The following is a 17,960-nucleotide window of genomic DNA, read 5'->3' as shown; positions in this document are numbered from 1 at the left end:
TGTAATTAAGAACTTGCTAGACAGGACTGCTGGAACTCCAACTCTCTACTCTCATGCTGCATTCTTTAATTTATATTCCCCTGGAATATACTCCATAGATTTGGGGCCATTTACTGTAGAAAATGTTCTTCACGAAGTCAGTTCTGAAGGCTATGTTACAGTTTGAGTATGTCAGCTGTTTTAAAGTTCACAGTCTGTAACAAATGTCAGTTTTCTTCCCTCCTTTGCACGCACTTGAGAAAACCTCATTACTTCAAACATGACAAAATATTCAAGGACTGTAAACACAAAAATGATGTACTGTGTTTTCAGTTCAGTAATGCCTCAAATGAATTTCAGAACAAAATCAGTCTTAGCAATTAACACAAAGATTTTTAAAGTCCTTTATTAATCTGAATATAAAAAAGACAGAAGCTGCCTACAATATAGGACAAAGCTCTTGCTTCATGAGGAAACAAAATTTTCTTTACAAAGTGAAAAAATAAATACCCTCTTAGAGTAAGGTTTATATGCTAATGTGTCATAAAAAAGTAGAGTTTTAATATTTTGACAAAATGTCTGTGCAAAGAAACAGATGCATAAACACACATTACTGCTACATTAAGGCAATATGAAAAGTATAGTCAGAAAATTTCAGTAAAGTGACAGTGTACTTTTCTAGCTTTGATTAAGCCAGTATTGCACCCAAACATGGTCTCCAGTTCCCTCTGTACCCTGGAGAAGACACTAGGAAACCAGAGCCCAAAATGCCCAAGTAGCGGGGTGGAAATCAGAAACATTTTATTGGGTAGGTCATTTCCGGCTAAAGATGCTAACTGAAGAAAGCATTTAAAATTATACACAACCCTTAAAGACTAATGGTGAATGTTTAATAGTTTAAAATCAGTCTCCAAAAATAAAGCCAACATGAAGGGCAGCTGACTGCAGCTCCCAAGACCAACAGCCAAAAATGGACTATGGGGAAACTTGGCAGTGCCCTGTCCACTGAGAGCTGTGAATGAAGTCTCATAGCAGTGCTTCCACAGGACACTGTCAACCACAAGACTTTCCTGACCCACCCTCAACACTTAAAGATTAGCAATCTTGTCTTCCCTTTCTTAAGCTATTCTCTCAGAATTGTTTTCTATTTAATAGAATTCTGAGTTAAGCACAGCTGCTTAGTGAAGCCTTGTAACTTCAGTTTAAGAACTAATTTTAAAAAAAGGAGTTCTCTCCTCTTTAAAGCAATTTACTAAAAGCAGAAGCCATGAGCCTTACTAAACTGGTATGTGTAAAAGCAAGTATTAATATTAAAATAAACAATGCAACTGTACTAAAAAGGATTTAGAGCATGTAAAAGAAAAGGCTGCATTGCTTTTGCCGGGTACAGCTGCATGTGTACACCACATTTCTCCAGGGTTACCGAGCTTTGTGGCAACACTGCCATGCTACAAACGTATGGATCATTCTTTAAGTAACATGAATCAATTACACTTGTACTCTCAGAAGATGTCCCAAACCATTCTGGACATGCTGAACAAAGAATATTTATGTTAAAAATGCAGTATTTTTTGCTTTTGATCGTGGATAGATGCCAGAGTGATTGCCTTCTTCACAATCAATGGTTGCATTTCTTATTAGTGCAGTTTGAAGAGTACATGATGGGTTTCAAGTGTGTACGTAGATCATATCACAGTCAGATTGAGAAGACTGGTGTGGGTTGGCAAGTACACATGCTGGACATGCTCTACACGAGATCTGCAAACAGGACACGACTGGAAAGGAAAAACATTGGGAAATTATTTTACTTTGTATTTTGAGAATCTCTGCACTTCCTGCAGACTTTACATACACAATAACAGAGCACTTTTTCCATCATATCCCATACCTAAGACAGGGTATGGGTGGGAAGCATGCAGCTCACTCTTATCCTCACTGCAAATTACATAAGCACATCATCCAGACAGAACACTCTCTGAAATTAGTTTGCTACAAACAAAATTTTAGTAGTTGTACTAGAACATCAACACAAATGTATTAATCCCTGATCCTCAAATATACAAAAAACAAACCTTCCACACAACTTGGCAACTCATAACTTAATGGAGCTGCATTTACCTGTAACTGGGAAGCACAGGACTTGCAGCAAACTGTGTGGCCACAGGGACAAAAGGTTGAATTTATCTCTTCTTCACAACACACCATACAAAGCATGGACTCCTTCAGCTTCCGCAACTTCTCTTGCAGGGCTTTTGTTTGTTGGCAGCTGAGACCCTCACAGTTGTCACAGTTCATGCTGCTTTCCGAAGACTTAAGAGGGGAACTTGGTGGGGTTTGATCACTTCTTGAAACAAGATCCACAATGCCAGCATTATAAAGAGCTCGCCTCGCATGATCATAAACTTCTTTTGATGTTCTTTTAATGTCAAAGACATATTTTTTACCAAGATTAATGTTTTCATTCAGAAATAGAGATGCTAGGTGACCCTTTAAGTCTCGACTATACTGCATCATGACAGCACTGGTGACAGTGTCACACCTATAAAGCAACAGGATAAATGCAAGATTGGTTAGTTAATACCAACAGACCCATCCTACAGTAATTTGTTCCCAAAGCTGAAGTACCAGTACTGAAATTAAAGCAAATGAAATGGTCTGAGGTAGTATTTAAGCTCTTGAATGATCTTTGCATGACAACTCTACTTTGAAAAGTGTAAAATGGAAAGTGACAATGGCTTTACATCTTCAAAATGTTAAGTGTCTGGTAAAACAGAGGCAGCCTATGGAAGGGACTTAAGGAATTATGCTAACAAACAGCAGACACTTGCTTAATACACAGTTCAGCCTGGCAACACCTCTTTGCATGGTATTTCAAAGCACCGCCTTAAAGAATTCCACTTAAGAGTCTTTGGCTCTCAATTTTTATCATAGAGTCAAGTAATATTTTTAACCCAATTTCCACCCAGTACTTTATATACTAGTATTATGTCATTCTGAAAGGAACCAGTGCGAATGCAGTGTAGAGAATTAAGGCATTTGTATTTGCCACTGTGCATTTCAGCTACCCTAACCATGCCTGTCACTTATTTCAGTGATACAGTGGAATCTGCAGAAGCCTATTAAGGCATATCACTTCTCTAGGCAACACAGGAAAGAAAACACAGAATGTAAGGACTACAGCCTCACAGGGCCTAAGGTCCAAGATCTAAGCATATGGCCAAACGCTATTGCCAAACTAAAATTCTGCTTAAATTAAAATCAGGGACTGCAAAGGACAGAAGAAATTACAAGCAGAGACAGAGATCAAAAAGTAATTGAAAGTGGTGTGTGGTAGTTAATTTTAAGAAAACACTGCTAAGTGTGTTTGACAGCTAGTCTGACTGATCAGTGCTGGATACCACTGAATGAAAGGGGGCTGAAAAATTGCCCACCAACAAATGAGTATAGCACCCCTACCTCAAAGAGCAGCAGGATAGAGACAATGGATAGCTGCTGGCAGGAAGCAAAATCCTGAGCATGTGAGCAAGGACAGAAGAACTGTAAGAAGGTTTAAATACAGGGGATGGGAAGGTGGCATACAGGTAACATAACAAATGAAGGAGCCAAATAAAGGATCTACACAATCTGAGTAACAGGATCTTCCCCATTGGTCTCAATCTCCCTCTTACATTGGAACAAAAAATGTATGTATTGTTTATTAAGTATCCAGGAACATTAAAAGTTTATACTCTGAAATGCTGTTATTCATAGTGGAAAAATTTTGCTTACTTTTCTTGTTACTCCCACCCCACAAAATGGAAAGCAGCAAAAACCTGTTCAGCTTCTGGACTTAAGAGGAAAGGAGAGGCTGCAAAGACAATGAAATTTTGCAGAGTATTTCCAAACTGCAGTCAGACTGCTGGCTGCTTAAGCACTTAGTTCAAACACTGGAGAAGAGCAGCACCACACGACTCTAGGGGCAATACTGACCTGTAAAATGCATGAGTCTCTGTAATTGCTCTGTAGAGTCCACTTGCTGCCCTTGTACTGATCATCTTAAACAAGACAACCACACTATTACCAGACTCCTTGGTAACAGTCAGATACACATTCTTCCCAGACTGAGTTGCCATTTGAACAACAGGATAAGAAATCCTATAAATTAGTATTAAAAAGGAAAGGTTATTTAGTTTTTAAGGATAAGGGCATTTTCCACAAACTACTACAGTGCATTTTTATCAGAAGTTACAATGATTTCTGACAGTAGTCAGCAATGCTGATTGAAGATGCCACCTCAAAAATAAATATAAAAATCAGGAGTATTAAGGTCACTTGTTATTTTGATTACAAGCAGGTAGTGCCCTCAGACCCTATATACAGTCACTTTTAGTAATTCTCAGAGCAGTTTTGTGTATTTATGCGAAAACTAGAGGCATGCTCAGTATTTCTGAAAAATTGATCATGCAAATGGTTCCAGAAAATACGTACCTGTTGATTGGACTGAAGTCATCTTTACGGATGGATATGCCTTCAGGTCCAACACCAATAAGGAGTTTTTGCCCTTCACTATCTCTCACTGAGTGCCACTCTACCCCATAGTTCTCCAGTGTTGTAACAATCTGTAGAACCTGGTATTCAGCAGATGCTTGACTTAGACCTTCAAGCTCCTTGTGCTTTGTAATAATGCTGTTGATAAAAAGATTAAGGATAGGTGAATTAACTCAAGTATCTGCTGTTACTGTCAGCAGCTTGTTTTAACACAGGTTTTTAGATGACCTAGTTAAACAGATTAGCACATGCTCCTGACCTGCTTTATCTGTCTATAGATTTCCAGCAATTGGAATTGGAAGTAGCTGAGAATTACCAAAACATCCTGAAAATGTCAAGGAGAAAATACTGCACATTTGCTAAGAAATGAAAAAGCTACATGCAATCAAGGCTTTCTAACCAACACCACCAGCCCCAAAATATTTCCCTGAGCTACCCTGAGCTAGTTCATAGTTAAAAAAACACTACAGAAAAGTATGACACACTGAATGTTTCCTGATATTCAGGAATTGAGCTATGAAGGTGTTTCAGAATTCTGTCTGCTCTTCAGGATAAGGGTACTAAGCCAGATAAATGCTTTCATTCACAAGTGTTGGTCTAAGACATACTTACAATTTAAATACTTTGCTCCAGGTACTTTTATATATATATATCTGTATTTCCTCAAGCACCAGAGTTTTCACAAGAAAAAAAACCAAAAACAAAAGCCACAAAAACCAAACAAAAATCCAAACAAGTAAAAAAACCAAGAAAAAAAAAGCCAACCCCAGAAAACCACCAAAAATACCCCCACAAAAAACCACCTAATAACTGAGCTTAAAAATTTAACTGAAATCAGAACATCAAACATTCAGGTCACATTTTCATCTCCAAAACTATTATTGTTAAATTACTGTTTTACACTATAGCACCAGCAATTAAATGCATAACAAAATCTTCTGCTGTTGGTCTCCAAAAAGGAGACTAGATCATTGTACTTTTTACCTCTCCAAAATGGTAGTGGTGAGCTCTTTTGCACACAACTCTTCATAATTGTACTTGGCAGTGTTCTGGTTATAATCTCCGAACTTCATCTGTGCCAACAATGCACTAAGTTCAATTGCATGCTCTGAAGAACACTGAAGATTACCAGCAAGAAGATCTTCTTTTATATGCAAGAAAAACATATGCCTGCAACACAATCAGAAACATTTGCTTAGAGAAATCATTACATGACATCTGTAATCAAAACATGTAACAAGTAACACCTCAGCTATGTTTGGTAATCCCAGAATTTGCAGTAAATGTACCCAGTAGATAAAGTCTGGCACAAGGGAAAGAAAATGGCCTCCATATTATTCTTCACTTACTCTTAAACATGAAGCTACAAGTGAAGACGGTATCTAAAAGTACTGCTAAAAGAAATGAGCACTTTAACATCACCAAGAATATCTCAAGAATAGGAACTGCTTTAACTCCTAAGGCCACTTAGTAATTTCAATTTAGTGAGTAAAATATCAATGAAAGATTTCAATTGGTTTTCTATGTTTACATTTTTTGTTGCCATTTACAAGTTATTCTGCATTTCACAAAACCAAATTTGGGAAGAGCACCTCAAAACATACACACTTCTGTCATGCAAGAGGAGAAGCCACACTTTGTCTACACAGTGGAAATGCTCCAGCCCATAGGGTTTTTGCCAGTGACATGATTAACAGAATAACCTGAAACACCTGAAAAGGCATTGTGGAATAAAATAGAAAAACAGCTTCTGTGTAAGCATTTGTCAGACCAAGGCAGGTTTGGCAGCTTGCTGAAAATTCACAAAGCTGCTCTTAATTATCTAACAAGTTACTTTGACAGACAAATCAACATTTTCGCCAACATTAACAACAGCATGTTAATATCCCCTATGGGCTACCCTAGCTTCTATAGAATCATCCTTTTTTCCCCTCAGGGGACACAATATAAATTTCCCACCATTTCTTTTTAAGACTCAACATATTTATGGAATCCAGATGCAGAATTATGTATCACAGTTACGTATCACTGAAAAAAATCATTCAATAAATGAAGCCTAGCACCCACAGGGATGTGTCTTGGCTTCCACAGGAATGGGACATTTACTTTTCTGAAGTGAAGTGTAATCTACTTTTAAGAAAAGCTTTACTGAAGCTCTGTATTGAATCTCTCATCACTGAAGTTGAAGATCCTAGTAAGTGATGAGCTTTCCTTACAACGGGAATTTTGAATAGTATCTTACATATATTCTTTTGTAGCATTCTGTAATTCCTTTGTACAACAGGGCAAATAGGACATTTTTTGGCACTATGAGCAATAACAGAACTTGCAAAAGTTGTGTTTTTCTTAGCTCTACTGGTAAATGTTGCAACTAAGAAGATACCAGTCCAAAAGATGCCTCATATCCACAACTTGTTGAATCAGGAAAAAAGAATTGGTATTAAATTATCCTGTAACCTTTCCTACAGTCCATTTCCTGCAACAAGCAAGTCACAGCTCCCTTTGCAAACCATTTCTCCTGCTAGAGCATCATGATAGTTGTGATGCAAGTGCTTAATTGCATCACACTGAAGTCTGAACACCAACCTACATCCTTCAGCAACTCTGGAAGGGGTCTGGTGGAAGCCAATGCACAGCCTCACACTATGCAGGACACAAGTTTAGGTGGCAAGAGGACCAGAACTTCAGACAGAGCTGCCTCTACTGTTAGCAGCTTATTCCTTGTTTAGGCTCTTTTTTTTTTTTTTTTTTGAGAGTCAAACCTCTGCTCTAATCTGTTTCTCACACCTTGAAGAGTCATAGCTCTTTGGGCTTGGGCCACAGAAAGGCCTATCTGTGGCCTTTTAAAGTGATTTAGTTGTACAGACTCTCTTTGGTGCTCAGTCCATAAACCCGAAGAATTCAGTATAAATTACTAAAACACTAGGGCCAAAATAAATTCAAATAGTAGGTATTTCCTAACTCCAATCAACATTTCATAAAATAACAGCTTCTCATGCACTCTTGATCCTCTGACAGAACAGGATTTCCAGTCACTTTAAGTACTAATTACAAATACAGTATTTTCAAAGAAAGATCTGACAATTTTTTTCTCATTAGCTGAAACATTTACAACTACCACACCTAAATGCTTGTATCTTCAGGGGTTTTTTTTGCATATGACAGCACTGACTACACAGGGTAAAGTCAAGAGTTCTCCCCTTGCTGGGAAGGCCTTATTGACATCTCAAGGTGGGCTGAAAACCAAAATATTGCTCCACCAAATACAGATGAATTACAGATGAATTCTGAAACAGATACAGCAGATGCATGGCTTGTCACATTCCATTACTATAATGCCAGTAATGGCATAGAAGACAAATGAGTTTAAGGCACAATGTGAAATAGCATCACATCAGCTAATGTGCAGTAACTTCCCATAACTGGCTCATATCACATAAGGGAAAACATCTCACAGATACTCAGCTACTTTGCATTTTTTTGATAAATGGAACAAACAGCACATATAAAGGACAGTTACGGCAAAGTAACTAGTTATGCAAATTCTTGTCCCAGCTTACACTATCATAAGCTGTTTTATTAAGTCAGAAAACAGATAAGAACAATATTTAACAGTCCATCTGCACCTAAATTACCTAAACTGCACTCAAGACAGTGAATGACTTTGCACTGATCTGTTAGAGCAGCTGCCCCAAACTAAAGTTCAGGTAGCAAATTCTCTGCCTTTTTTTTAATGTGTGTTGGGGTTTTTTGTTTGTTTTTGGGATTTTGTTTGCTTGTTTTGAGTCCTTAAGTGTGTTTGATGAAGGAAAGGCATCAAGAAATTGAAAGACAGTGAGGGTTATAAGCATTTTATACATCTGAAAAAATGGTTTTGATTAGCCCATCCAGCTGCACTCACAGTGCACACCTTCAAAGTTATATAACTATCCATTGTAAAATCATCCCTCTTCAAAGGTCCAAAACATGACACTAGCCACAACATGATTATAAATGCAGATTTAATTTCTTTTTTTTACACAAAACTAAACAAAGTCTTTTGATCCTTAAAGAAAAAGGCATAAGAACGTGATTTTATTGCTGAATACAATAGCAAAACTAATGCATTAGGAGCCTTGATGCAGTTCCTTATCTAGTTCTGCAAATTCTAAAGGACCTAATAGACTGTCTGTAGAAAATCTGGTCATATCACAGATTTATGTAAGTTTCTGTAAATTAGATTGTGACCTAATCGCTTCATACACAATCTACCATCCCTCCTCTCTTGGAACCTTTAGCTATGATAAAAAAAATTAAGACTTTTTCTCACCTCTAAAGATATGTTGTACAGTAAAAGGATACACTTTTTCCAAGGAACTATTTCAGCACTAGTATTTTACACTTAATGGAATTTTTACCTAGCACGTTTTAGAACAATGAACTGTTAAAACTAAAAACTGAACTGTTTGTAAGTTCCCTAAAGGTTCCAACATTACTGGTAGAAAATCAAAAGTTTGTCCACCATAAAAGAAACTAAATGTTTTTGTTTCTGCATCATTCACATTTCAGTTGCACTTGATGCATTAATATTACATGTTATAAATTTGAGAAGTAACTGAAGTCAGACAAAAGGTAGGTCTGTCTGTTCCAACCCCCAGCCCCAATTCTTAGCACATTCTACAGCTATTTACTACCCTTGCCAAAGCTTCATTTAGTCTCTAAATCTTCACAACTATGAAGTTTGCCCATCAATTGTTGTGTCTCCTAGTCATCTTAACACCTGCCAGATGTGTTGGGACATTGATCAACTAGTGGCAACTTTAAGGACAAACAGAACCTCCCATTGCACTTGTAGCTCAAGTTCTCTACACGTGACAGCATTGGTACAGAAGACAGTCTCTGTAGCCCAAAATAGCCTTTCCTTCCTCCCTGAACCTCATGCCACCTAGACATACCTGTGTATTCAATTATGGAACATTCCCTCTGAGTTTGGTAGTTCTAAACACTACACAGGAATATTGACTAGAGGGCAACACATTAAGTTTGCCAAAGCTACACTTTGTCAGTCACTGCCCAGACAGATTTCTTCTTTTCCAAAGGGAAAAAAGGCACTTTTACAATTAGAACAGGATCACAGGCTTTCTTCAAGCACTAGCTACAGTGGTGATCTTATATTCACTTTGCATCCTTATTTTTGGATCCACGTTTTTCATATACTTTAATATTAATGTGCATATAAAACAGTAAAATAAAATGTAGTGTGATTAATGTATTGCAGTTGGATGTAAATAATTCGATACAAAAACTGTAGAAAAGGAAGGTTACAAGGAGATTTCAGCAGATGGTCTGTTTCACAAAAAAGTGTAGCTACCAAACCGAAGTCACAGATCCAGATATCAATCCCATTAATTGCTTTTCGCCTCCCTCTAAAGCAATTTATGCAGGCTGATGATACTGAACACTGCTACCAGAAACAGACATTAAGTATTTCACTACAATGGAATTCCAAGAGAGGACAATCACCTAGTTAGTGTTCATCCAAATGAACTGGCAATAACAACTCCACAAAAAAAATACTCTGAAAAGTGTTGAGTACATGGAATATAAGATCAGCTTTTCTTTTTTAACTCACTGAAGACACTTATGTGCATTAGGAATCAACATTCTGCTAGTAGTTTCTACTACTTTTTTTTTTAATCAAGGCAAGGGAAACAGAGCAAATAGGCAGCTAAAAATTTTAAGCTCTAAACTTAGCTGTCAGTGGAAGAAGTGGAAAACCCCAGTCCTTTATCAAAGAGGTATCTGCATCTGATTAATGACTCCTAAACAGAAGCATAGCTGAAAGACCTCATTCTCATGCCAGACTGGTGGCAAGTATCTTAGCACACCTCCCAAGGAATTACCTGTTCTGTTTGCAGTATGATTCCTTACCACAGGTTAAGTCTCTTTCCTACTGTGAAGTAAATTTACTGCTCTGTAGTCTAAAATCAAAATTAAGAGGCATAATTGTTCTCCCTAAAATATATATTGATAAAGATCTCTAAATCTACAGAATATAATTCCAGTTTTAAAAGCAGACAAGGCCACGCCACATTAAAAAAACAAAGTTTTTTGCTTTTTTAATGCTCCTCAGTATCTTTGTTGTTACTTGCTCTCAGCAGAGTGGGTAAAAAGTTACCAACTGCAATTCAACTCTGATCTAGACAAACAGATCCATTAAACCCAGCCCAGCGTCTATCTCACACACTTTCATTGCCTTGTAACAAATACCGTGTCACTGCTGAGCTGGCTACCCAATGCTATGGGATAATAGGATGGTTCTCATTTTCTACCTACTACATGTATCTGACTGCTCAACGGATTTTACAAGGCCATTCTTAATTTCAACTAATTCATCAAAACAACCGGCAAAAAAGTGTACTTTGTAAATGTAATTCAAATACTGGCAAACATCACACAACTTAAAAGCCTCCAAAACAATAATTGCCACTTTCAAGGCTGGCAAAATGCAGCTCTTTTGACTGCTTAATGATATAGAGTTAGAATTTGGTCATATCTTAAACTGTCGGGGCTTACGCGTGAATATTTGATTTTCATTCATGCTACACAAAGCAAATATGGTTGAATTTAAAACCTAAACCCACCATTCTCCCAGACTGCTGCTGGACACCATTGGCCTCTTGGACAGCTCAGCAAACACTCTCCTTTAAAAGGTGCAAGTTTCAAGACTCCTCTGCTCCACGTTCCACAACAGCCTGTGGCTGATGCCCGGAGCTCTCTGCCCCGGAGCTGGCTCCCGGGCCGGGGCTACTCCCGGTCACTGCCCCGGTGCTGCCCCTGACACCCGCATCCGGCAGGGCGGACCCACCCGGCCCGCACCGCTGCCGGGCGTCTCCTGCCGGCCCCACCCCCAGTCAAAAAGTCTCCTGAAAATTCCGATTAGTGAGGTATAATCCTTTCTCTAAGTCCCAGCTCCTTATTGCAATTCAACACTTCACAACATTTGTTACATGAACCACCCACAAGTCATTCAGTAAAGAAGCGAAAAGCAGGTTTGCTTTTTTCCCCCCAAACTGTTGCACGACCTATCAAAGAAATACAGAAAACAGTGAAAACAAACGCAACACAAGCCAGAGTTATGATCTCGATCTTGGACCATCACATGTGTCTTTCAGCAAAGAGATAGCAATCCTTTTCAAGCCAGTGTGATTTTCCATGCTAAAGAAAACATGTAGCTCTTCACTCCTCTAAAGCAGCACACTGTTCACATCTCAGACTTATTTGTAAAACTCTGACAGCAGTAGATTAAATTTGAATGACATTCTTGCACTGAAGCACTTTTATTCCATTGAAAACAATTCTAAACTATGAAATGTGGTGCAATTCAGTACCAGGTAGTCAAATAAAAAACCTAGAAGCTGAGATCCAAAGAATAGAAATAAACTGCTTTTAACCCTGTAAAAGAAGTGCAGTAGATTTTCCATGCAATTCCCAAAGCACTTAGAGAAGGTGGTTTGTTGCCACAGTGGTCAGAGATAAAATTATAACCTGCTCTGTAGCAAGAGGGCTGCCTTGTATAAGAATATTAAAATTGGCTGCAATCTTCCACTGGGCTGATTAAAGATAACAGAAGCAGAGGTCGATGTTCTGTTGCCAGATCGGCTTTCACAGCATGTAGAAACCTGAACATTAAATTGCTATAAACAAACATAAACCTGAGTTTTAAATTCAAGTGCAAGGCAAGGGTTGAACAAAGCACTGCAAATGGGGTTGGCAAAGCTTCCAAAAAATACAGAAAAAAAACCTGGTAACTCAGTCACAATGCTTGCTATTATAATCATGATGAAGCATATCAACAAAATTTAGAATTACTTGCAGCTTCTCAGGTTTCAAAAGCAGTTCTCAACATGCATCTAATTTATATGCAAAAACAGGATCAGAGGCTGCAAGCAAAAGACTGGAAAATTTCCCTAGCATTCTTCACACACAGGACCACAAGGCAACAGCTCTGCCAGAAACACCCCACACATCAAATATGGACATAACTGCTAAAGGAAACTAAGGACACCCATCACTTTCTTCCTCAAGACTTTGCAGATAAAGATGAAACAATGTGTCAGCTTTAACTGTACAGCTAATCCTTGCAATTCTACGATACACCTATTAATCTTTAAGTTTGGCAACAGGTTTACAAGTTTTTCATCTTCTCCTTGATGCTTATGCACAAACTAAGTATGAACTCACAGTTACATGCATAAGTAAATCCTCAAGCAGACCTGAGGAGAAAAAAAGTCCATCTACTGAAACTCAGTGTCAACAATCCAGGAGAACAGACATTTACCACAGGCACTGGAATTCTAGGTCTGCTACATGTGCACTACCGGGCTTACACAACTAAAAGGCAGTTATTACAACTTGACATACAACTTGTATTTGTTTTTTTCTTCTGATGCCTTATCCCAGATTAATTTAAAAATTGTTTGCTAAAAATATTAGTTTCAGAACAGTCTTAATTAGTACGTAAAAAAAAAGCTTGCCCCATCTACATTCTTTTAAATCATCTTTACATTGGGGAAATATTTGCTTGCTCTGATGTAGGTGTATAAGCTCTGCTACATTTTAGCTACACAAGCTGGTCTTTGAGGCCCTTGGGGCATGTTTCACCAGTTCAACGTCTCTATTAACTTCCACCTCCTGCCAAGTCTTGCATTGACAGTGTTGAAGGCAGGGACACAGACGTCTGCAAAAGCCTTGTAAAGTTGAACAAGCATTCATCAATGATAGCATAAAAATGCTACTTTCAGGTTTCCTCAGATTTTCACCCTGATTTGTTTTGTGAGTGGAGACACATCCGACATGCCCGGGGTAATCTCTTCTGCCTCATCAGGTATGAAATTAAATGGCTCCTTTTGTTCTACATAAATCCCATTTGTAATTTGGTTTTATACTCACAGAGAATATTTAAATAAGAGGAGAAGTTTCTTTAAGGAAAAATACTCAAAGCTATGCCATGGATAGTAGAAATTATTTCCTAAATAACAGTATATCAAAACTGGAATTCAGTTTGAATGCATTTGCCTAACTGGAGCTATTATCCAGGACAATCATGGTCTACCACCACAGCATTCTGAAAACTTCAACCATATTGATAAGCTAGAACCACTGCTCCCTAAAAGCCTCTCCCCTACACATTAGATCAAAAAAACTCTAAACCTTCTTCCTATGAAATAAACACCAAATCAGACTGTCAGCCTCTGACCAAGTTCTTTAGACATCCTGTGCAGAAGCACCATGGTGTATTCATGGTCTTAATTCTGAAAGTACTAAGTTAAGGATTGTAAGAGTACCAAGTTCAGGCAAGCAGTGAATATGAGTTTTGGCATTATCATATAAACACTAGATTCCAATTGGCTCCATTCATATTAACTGTACTATCCAAAACTAACTGGAAAAAGTAGCTGGAAGGTCAGCATTAAATATATATGTGCACAGCATTCTTTAAAGATAATTCTGTTGCAATTCATGTGGTAACCAAAGTCCTGGAATAAAAGCAAGTGTTCCCTACTAATCTTAGAAGACTATTTCTTCTGATTTAATAACAGTATAACAATTTAGTTAAGAGGACCAGCCACAGAGGCAGCCAGACAGCTGTTTCTTTTGTAGCCTCTAAGGGCCTGTAGCTATATGAAAGTTACTGTAACATAATACCAGACAAAAAGGAATTCAGCAAGTTTTTTTGCACTGTGGGAGGAATTGTTTCCTGCCTTTCTGTACTAGTGGTTCAGAATGACCTAGAGTAACACCACAAAACAGAGGTTACTATCGGACACACAAATACCATATGAAAAGTTTGCTACTGGGAGCTTAGTTTCTTCCAGTTCCAGCACTAAGTGCTCACAAAATTACTCACACTCATCACTTACTGGTAGCTACACAAAACTTAATGTTGCCAATTTAATTACATTTTCCTAAAAAAAATTATCAATGAACTTCAAAACCACTAAGATTTTAAAACTACATAGAAAAGTCAAGCAAAATTACCATAAAGAAAGAAAAACAATGTGTAGTCACTTTCCTAAGTTACAGAAATTGAAAACAAAGTATTAAATGAAATGCACTTACAACCATATTTATTTACCTTGTCTGTTCCTGTAAGATAAGATGTGGCTCAACAAAGAACTTGACTCTCAATTTCAATCGATAAGGGGCTAAACCATCCATCTGCTGGGAGATCCTGTTCCTCAAATTCAGCCATAGATTCTCGCCTTTGCTGCCGGTGAACTGCAGTCCAAAATAATCAACTTCTATAATTCCCAACCTTCTGCAAACCTGAAAGAATGAGGTTCTTTACAATCAGGCTACAACATGATAATGAAAAGTAACATCTGAAGTGGTATTTCAGACTGCTCACTTAAAACACACACAAAATCCTGCTGTCAGCACCTTCGTACAAAGGCTTAATTACTTGGATTCTAGGTTGCATACAAAACAGCCCAGAGAAAAACACTAAGCATGAATAGGAATTTCTCCACTAGCCAAAAAACACAAGGGCTTCTATGGTCAAATTTTACCCCCAGGAGAGGCACTTCAGAGGGTCAGCGGATTTCCACAAGAAGAGAACATCTGCTATTCAACATCAAAGCCAGTCGCACTTGCTGGGCAAGGAGGAGTAAAAAAAGTACAGCCACCCACAAGTTTTACTTAGGTGCCACCAGCAGACCGGACTGTTCGTCTGTCTCTCCCCAGCATCCCCACGGCAGCCACCGCAGACATACCGAGGCGGTGGAGACGGAAAAGCGAGAAGGCACCTGGACGGCAGCTCCAGCCCGCTCGGCCCCTGATACAGAGGGCTGGATGCAGTGGGTGCTACATCCCCCGCCTCTGGCCCCACTCGTGTCCCCTCCTCGGGGCCACTTCCAGCAGGATTCAGTGGCGAGGCCCGGGCCTGCGCTTCCCACAGTAGAGTGCCGGAGAGCCCCGTGGAGGGGGATGCAGCACCCTCTGCATCCAACATGGAGAAGGCGTTGGGAAAAAGAAAAAAGGAAAATAAAAACCCAAAACCATAAGGGACGCGGGGAGACTGCGGCGCTCCCCGCCCCCACCACCGCGGCCGCCCCCGCACGGCCCAGCCCCGCGCCACCGCCGCCCTTCGCCCGGCGTCCGGGCCCCGCCGCGGGGAGAGGGCGGCGGGTGCCAGGGGGAGCCGCGCGACTGCGGGCACCAGCGCTCGGCACTGCCCCGTGGTCACCGCTACGCCCGTCACAGCCCCCGTCCAGAGCTCTGGCGCCCGGCGAGCGGGCAGCGGGGAGAAGCCCCTCACCTGGTTGAGGCAGTCCTCGCCGTTGGCTTTCGCCTCTACCTCCACCTCCATCACCACCGCGTCCGGCCTGGTCACATAGCACAGCATGGCTGGGGACAGGCGGCACCGCTGCTGCCGCCACGGACACGCGGAGCGGCCGCCGCTGTCGGCACGGGCTGAGCCCCACACGCACCCGCACCCCCGCCCTCGCCGCCACCCACAACCGCCCCCAGCCAGCGCCCGTGCCCCGCCGCCTGCGCGCCGCCAGCGCCGCTCGCTCCTTATGTACCCTCCGCCGCCCCGCCCCGCCCGGGTCCGCACCTGCGGGCCAATCACGGGGCGCCGCTCACGGCTGCAGGCCGCCGCCGCCGCCAATCAGCGCCGCCATGGCCGGCCGGGCGTGTGTTGTGCTCGCTCTCGGGCGCCCCCCGCCGTGCCCGCGCGGCCGCGCGCCCCCGCCGCTCTGCGGCCTCTCCTGGCCCTCAGCGCCCCGAGCCACACGGCGCTCTCACCCTCCCAAACCCGCCACAGCCCGGAGCTTGTCACCCCGCCATTGTGTCCGCTTAAATCAAAGCAAGGTGTGCTCTTCCTAGTGCCGGTGGAAGCTAAGCCTACTGGCCAGGGACAGTCTGTGAAACGTGAGAGAGGGTAGCTGTGGGCTGTGTGACAACCAAATATTACCTTCACAGAATCAATCACAGGATCAGTTAGATTGGAAAAGACCTCTGAGATCGTCGAGTCCAACCTATGATGAATCGCCACCATGCCAACTAGACCATGGCACTGAGTGCCACATCCAGTCTTTCTTCAAACACCTCCAGGGACAGTGACCCCACCACCTCCCTGGGCAGCCCATTCCAATGTCTTACCACCTTTTCTGTGAAGAAATTATTTCTAATTTCCGAACTAAATTTCCCCTGGTGTAGCTTGAGACTGTGTCCTCTCGTCCTGTTGCTGGCTGCCTGGCAGAAGAGGCTGACCTCACCTGGCTACACCCTCCTTTCAGGTCATTGTAGAATGTGATAAGGTCCCCCTGAGACCTGGCTCATCTCTCGGCTTTCAAACACTCCTTTCTGTCAAAGGGAAGATAAAATCCAAATTGATGTTCTCACTCCCATACTCTCTTTGGCCTCCTCAATTCTGTGTTATACAGCATGCAAAACCCTGGAAAAGATGGAAATTTGAAGAACAACTTGTCAAGCCCTATCACAGCCTCCATGCACCACCATGCCAAGGGATGGTGGAGATTTTAAACTCGTTTTCTGTAGATATGAATCTTATAGGTGATTCCTGACCAGGACAAGAACAGGCAAGCCCTTAGAAATATTTGTTTGTCAAACATACCCAAGGTGCATAAAGTAGTTTATGGCTGCTTTAACAATGTAAATTGAAACAACAGGGAGGACTAAGTACAAAATGCACGCTATGTGGGTTGCCCGAGAGAAGTGCAGATCAAAGATGTACTGAGCGGTGCAGTGGTGAGGAACAAGTAGGCTGTCAGGGGAAGAGCTGTGAGAGGAAATGGGTATCTGAAAATGCAGTGAAGAATAATAGGAAGAAGAACAAACCACAGCACTAATGCGAGGTCACTACAGGGCGGAATATTAGCGTGTTCCCATGTGTGTGGGTCACTTGCTTCTGTTTCACAATTTCTGCTATGCTTGTCAGGGTTGTTAGTATTTTCAGTTTTTATTAAAGAAATGCTCAGAACAGATGCTTATTCTGCTGAGAACTCTGGCACACACAGTATATGGAGCTCGATCCATTTTGTTCATGTGAACTCTAGAAGACCTCTCAGTTCTGAACCAGGCAGAACAGTAGGAGACAAATAAGAGTCAGGACATGAGATGTCAAACCTGAGTGGTGCTACATTTCACCTGCACACTTCCTAGCTCAGATTTCCATGCCCAGGTCTAGAGTGTTTAATTTGAAGAATTTAGAGTCTTAAAGGACCAGACTCATAGATTGGAGGGTTGAAAAAGGTAACTAACATGACAGAAAGATGAATAAAATTTCAAAATTATATGCATCTCAACTCTGTGATTTTCTGGTGGAAAAAACCCAAACTCTTTGGGAGAAGCTTAATTATAAGGGGATTAGCTACTAACAAAAAATTACAAAATATTTTAGTAAGGGAAAAAAGCCTGTGTTCTCCACTTCATTTTTTGTTGGAGTG

The 17,960-nt window shown here is 40.8% G+C and overlaps 1 protein-coding gene across 1 annotated transcript; it reads right to left on the bottom strand.

Annotated features, from left to right (window-relative positions):
* Window positions 1–504: 504 nt before the first annotated feature.
* Window positions 505–16,020, bottom strand: MYLIP (myosin regulatory light chain interacting protein). Its single transcript, XM_082301168.1, has 7 exons — window positions 15,806–16,020; window positions 14,624–14,814; window positions 5,491–5,676; window positions 4,447–4,644; window positions 3,949–4,113; window positions 2,098–2,518; window positions 505–1,754 (listed from the first exon to the last, which is right to left on the bottom strand). Exons 1-7 carry the CDS (start codon window positions 15,890–15,892, stop codon window positions 1,665–1,667), a joined length of 1,338 nt encoding a protein of 445 aa, XP_082157294.1. The 5' UTR covers window positions 15,893–16,020; the 3' UTR covers window positions 505–1,664.
* Window positions 16,021–17,960: the final 1,940 nt, after the last annotated feature.

The sequence above is a fragment of the Coloeus monedula genome (genome assembly GCF_965178545.1).
Source record: "Coloeus monedula genome assembly, chromosome: 1".
Taxonomy (NCBI): Eukaryota; Metazoa; Chordata; class Aves; order Passeriformes; family Corvidae; genus Coloeus; species Coloeus monedula.
This window is presented reverse-complemented; position numbering and strand designations above follow the sequence as displayed.

Bases quoted from the DNA above. Each gene is read 5' to 3' on its own strand.
- MYLIP (XM_082301168.1), bottom strand. From the start codon at position 15,892: ATGCTGTGCTATGTGACCAGGCCGGACGCGGTGGTGATGGAGGTGGAG. The intron at 14,815-15,805 runs GTGAGGGGCTTC...TCATTCTTTCAG, and splicing joins GCGAGGACTGCCTCAACCAG to GTTTGCAGAAGGTTGGGAAT. The intron at 5,677-14,623 runs GTAAATAAATAT...ATTGTGTTGCAG, and splicing joins ATCTTACAGGAACAGACAAG to GCATATGTTTTTCTTGCATA.